The sequence below is a fragment of the Pygocentrus nattereri genome, chromosome 5 (genome assembly GCF_015220715.1).
Source record: "Pygocentrus nattereri isolate fPygNat1 chromosome 5, fPygNat1.pri, whole genome shotgun sequence".
NCBI lineage: Eukaryota > Metazoa > Chordata > Actinopteri > Characiformes > Serrasalmidae > Pygocentrus > Pygocentrus nattereri.
Genome location: NC_051215.1, coordinates 1055016 through 1060015, shown reverse-complemented (window position 1 = coordinate 1060015; position 5000 = coordinate 1055016). Strand labels below are relative to the sequence as shown.

The window sequence follows — 5000 nt, the reverse complement described above, 5'->3', positions numbered from 1 at the left end:
GCATCTCATACATTGGCATGAATTATGCTGAAATTTTGAGAAGTGGGTATAATTCCCCTTTCCCTGAAGAGTCCTCTTATTGGACAAGGTTAAGTACTTGTCTGTGCACAGACTCACCTCTGACAGCGGCGGCGGCGGCGGCGGCGTTCTCGTGCGCGTCTCCGAGCGTGACGGGGCAGGGCAGGCTGTTTCGGGAGCGTGTGACGGATTCCAGCTGGCACGCCCTGCCCAGCAGCGACGCCGCGTCCAGCACTTCACCTTCCTTCGCCTCCAGGTCCGACTTGGAGGTGGTGAGTGGCCGGGGGCCGGCAGGCGCCCCCAGGTGGTGGGGGTCTGTAAGGCAGGAGGTGGCGGTCGTGGTGCCGCTGTCCAGGCTGAGGACGCGGGCATGAGTCTTGGCGCTCCCTGCGCTGGCCGTGCGCCGGGACGAGCGCCTTTTCCCCCTCTCCTTATCCCGCTCCTTCGCTTTCTCGCCGCTGCGCGCCCGCGCACCATGCACTTTGGCATGGACGCCGCTGTAGTGCGCGTCGGAGGGGGAGTGGCATGAGCGTGAGGTGCTGGAGGAGGAGTCTGTGCTTAGCTGGTGGGCAGAATGGAGGCTGGAGGCGTGGCTGAGTTCGCTCTGGTCACTGGAGTCCTCCTCTCCTTTGGCGAAAACGGCCGAGCGAGGCTTCGCTAAGCCCCGCAGGCTCATATAGTCCCGGTGACGGCTGGCGTCAAAGCTGTTCGCACGCTTCTTACCTACAGCTGCGCGATAAGAGGAACAATATTACAATATTTCTAGATAATTCGATATCGCTAATGATTAAAGGACCCCATCATAGATAATCACATAGAATGATAAAAGAGCTTCATGTGGCATGTTAGAACTGTTTAAACGTCCAGTTCATACAGTCCGTATATTGAAACAAGCGGCGAAACACATTTACATACATTTACCTACCCAGCCTAACAGTTTAGTCCCACCCACTCATGCTGAAGTTCTAAGGGGTGACTTAGCTTGGACTGCTTTTTGAACGAGGCCTAATACAGGGCAGCCAATCAAAACAGAGCTCATTTGCATATATCAAGAACAAGTAAAAATGAATTATGACCACACAAGCATTATAAATGGTTCTGTGGGGAAAAAATAAAACGCAAAAAAAATGTAAGACATGGGCCCATTAAAGGGGGGAAAGGCAGTTCAACACCATAAGAATTTAAATTATGATCAATTATAATATGAAAAATATCAACACGTTTAAAAAAATCTGAGGTGATTAATAAATGATATCAAAAGTTAGTTAATATACTGTCAGTGCACATATCGCCTTCACACTCACACATTTAATGTCTTTAGACTTCATCCTTATAAATATAAACAAAACACACTGATATGCATAAATACAAATATGCATAAAATACGAACTGATACCAAATGATTTGAATGAAAATATACATATAAACATGTGGAGGATACAAATTAAAATACGCTAAATTCTACATATTAATGCTACAAAAATAACGTTTCTCATGTAAATTACGCCTGGAGTCGTTAGAAACGACGTCGCCACTCGCTTGAGAAGATTTAACGGAACAGGCAGCTGTCAAGGTGAAGGAGCTTCCTGAGGCTCTCATGAAGAACAGCTACAGAACCACAGCAAAGGCCTTAAACATCCCTGTTAGCGCAATCGGCTCAGGGCTCATGGAGCCACAACTAAAGCCGCTTTTCCACTGCATGGTACTGGCTGGGCCGGGCCGGGCCCGGATCGACCCGACCCATTCTTCACTAGGCAGATGCTACTGGGTACTAATTTTGGTCCCACCTCCATGGAAGCTCAAAGCAAGCCGAGTCGACACCAAAGGTGTATAAAAATGCTACAGACAGCTGATTGGTCGGAGAGCACATGTGGCTGTTGTGGCGCCTTTGATCACCAGGATCGTCTCGTCGTCTGAAGTCTGATGCAGTTTTTCCCAAACTCTCCTGTTTTTTCCAGCTGTCTATTTACTTCTGAACAAAACTCGTCTCCTGCACGTCACGGCGGTTTCATGCGGTGTCGCGATGACGTCCAGCTACACCGAGGGGGCGCTATATCTGCAAAAGAAGCATCTCGTACCAAAAGCGAGTCAAGCTGAGTCAAGTCGAGCTGAGCTGTACCACGCAGCGGAAAAGTGGCTTTGGACCGGAGCACTGAGAGAGTTCTCTCGACTAACGAAAAGGAAGATCGACAACGTTAGTGGGAATATTCTCACCGTTCCGACGTCGTCCACTCCGACCCGCGCCTGCAGACGAAGCGGCCCGCTGCACGGGATCGGCCGACTTGGGCTTAACATCGTCTCTCTCTGCCGCCTCGTCTGGCTGGGAGGGGTCACTAGTCCTGGCCCCGCCCCCGCCGGCATGAGGCCCCGCGCCCTCCAGGCTGGTGGTCTGCGATGCGTTCGCAGGGGTCGAGGGGTCGTCGGTGGCTGGTTTGGTGCTGAGTTCGTTGGCGTGGGGGTTTTTGTTGGCCTCCCCCGAGGCTAGGCTGGCGCTGAGCGAGTCGCTGGGTCCCGAAGCCCCTCTTTCGTCGCCGGACAGCGAGAGGAGACTCTCCACGTGGGTGGAGCTGGTCTGCTCGCTGTGCAGGCTGCTCAGGGTGCTGTTGGTGTCTCGGTCCGTACCACTGCAGTAGCTTTCCGTCGAGCCGCTGCTCCGAGTGCTCAGGCTCCTCAGACTGTCCATGCTCGGCCCCCCACCCTTCTCCCTCACAGCGGCCCCGCCCGAACTCCCCCCATGCACGCTCTCAACTTGGTACAGTCCGGTCCCGCTTTCTCCCTCGTACTCCCCCTCCCCAGTCTCTCTGGAAACGGACCGCGCCAATCTTCGCCGCTCTCGTTTGTGCTGCCTGTAGCACTCCATCCCTGACGTAGACGGCACAGCCGAGTCCTGCTGCTGCTCCTTGCCCTCTAGCGCCCTCTGTGGCCTGGAGGTGTCCAGTTCGCATACGGGGTCCAGCCCACCCCTCCGCGGAGGGGGGTAAAGGCTGAATTCGGGCACTGAAGAGTCCGGAAAGGCAGAGCCAGCCGAGCTGGAGGTGCGTGGGAGCCCGCGAGGACGAGACGGATCCTTCCGGAAGGACTGGGAGTGGGCGGGGATGTGGGCGGTGATCTCTGTGTCGCAGGAGGATAGCGATTGGCTGAAAGGGTGGGGGGTGGAGCTGTAAAGGTCTTGAGCCAACGAGGTGGAGGGCTGCATGGACGCGAAGGAGCCGTTGGAGACCAGGCAGTACATCTTTGGGTCCGACATCATGTCTGATTAAGAGGAATCAACACAACATCCTCATTAGAAACAGCGAACGGAGAAAAAAACGAAAGGAACGCAGGAATAAAAACTTCCTCTCAGTATGATTTGTGGCTCATTTTCTTAGAATCAGGCACCAGATCAAGAATGACCCACCACCCAAACAGTACCTGCTCTGTGAGGGTCCATTGGGGTCCTGACCACTGAAGAACAGGGTAACAGAGTATCAGAGAAACAGATGGACTACAGTCTGTAACTGTAGAACTACAGAGAGCAGCTATACGGTCAGTGCAGGTCAGTCCGAGAATAAAGGCTCTAAAACTTTAGCTACTTCGCTACCACAGTGCACTGCTGCCACCATCAGGTGAGAGGAAGAACTGCAGCGTACTGGCTGGAGGGCCACCTATAACCCACTCTAAAACAGAAGACAGGGGCCGATTAAAACCTGCCTGCGGGCTGCATTCGGCCCCGGGGCCAGTCTTTCAACACCCTGCAGCACAGGAACACTGCACGGCTTTCTTGTTCACTTTTTGGGATTTTTTGGACTAATTTATGCTAAAGCTCTAACGTTGGAGACGAGAGGAAGCACAGACACTGGCATCACCCAAACAATGAAATTAAACACAGAGAATGAACTTAGTGACTAAACATGAGTGTTAAAGACACCAGCTCCTCCCCACCTCTGGGTCCTAAAGCCCAATGTGACTGTAACCACTGAACCTCGTTTTATCGGTTTATTTGGATTTGCTCCTGTTTTTCACTGAAATATTGTTCATAAACATGACGGAGCTCATAGCACACGAAGGCGTGAATGTACGGAGGCTGACAGGTCTGTGTTCAGTGGTGGGGGATAAAATGTGGGGCAGGTGCTGCAAAATAAACAAACAAGCAAATAAACAAAAGTAAATGAATAATTAACTGCGGCCAGTAAGTTTCACTGCACGAAGGACACTTTAACAAAGAGAAACTTCCAGAATAATAAATCTCACCCTGATCCTGACTACAGCAGCTCTGAGCCAGACTCAGGTCATCTGAGGTCTTACCAACATCACCTGCAGAGAGAGAGAGAGAGAGAGAGAGAGAGAGAGAGAGAGAGAGAGAGAGAGAGAGAGAGAGAGAGAGAGAGAGAGAGAGAGAGACAGAGAGAGAGAGAGAGAGAGAGAGAGAGAGAGAGAGAGAGAGAGAGAGAGAGAGAGAGCGGGGGGAGAGAGAGAGAGAGACAGAGAGAGACAGAGAGAGAGAGAGAGAGAGAGAGACAGAGAGAGAGAGAGAGGGGGAGAGAGAGAGAGAGACAGAGAGAGACAGAGAGAGAGAGAGAGACAGAGAGAGAGAGAGAGAGAGAGAGATAGAACAGAGAGAGAGAACAGAGAGAGAGAGAACAGAGAGAGAACAGAGAGAGAGAGAGAGAGAGAGACAGAGAGAGAGAGAGATAACAGAGAGAGAGAGAGAGAGAGAGAGAGATAGAACAGAGAGAGAGAACAGAGAGAGAGAGAACAGAGAGAGAGGGAGAGAGAGAGAGAGAGAACAGAGAGAGAACAGAGAGAGAGAGAGAGAGAGAGAGACAGAGAGAGAGAGAGATAACAGAGAGAGAAAGAGAAAGAGAGAGAGAGAGAGAGTGTGTGAGAGAGAGAGAGAGAGAGAACAGAGAGAGAGGGAGAGAGAGAGAGAGACAGAGAGACAGAGAGAGAGAGAGACAGAGAGAGAGAGAGACAGAGAGAGAGAGAGAGAACAGAGAGAGAGA

General features: G+C 51.8%; 1 protein-coding gene across 2 annotated transcripts in view; it reads right to left on the bottom strand.

Annotated features, from left to right (window-relative positions):
• The window catches only part of pcnx1 (pecanex 1), a 73678-nt gene that overhangs the window by 52848 nt on the left and 15830 nt on the right, over positions 1-5000 (bottom strand). For both annotated transcript variants that reach the window (XM_037538310.1, XM_037538311.1), the window contains exons 5-6: positions 4249-4311; positions 2342-3270 (exon numbers count right to left, since the gene is read on the bottom strand). In XM_037538310.1, coding sequence (XP_037394207.1) covers positions 2342-3270; positions 4249-4311 — 992 coding nt within the window. The remainder of the gene's footprint in view (positions 1-2341; positions 3271-4248; positions 4312-5000) is intronic.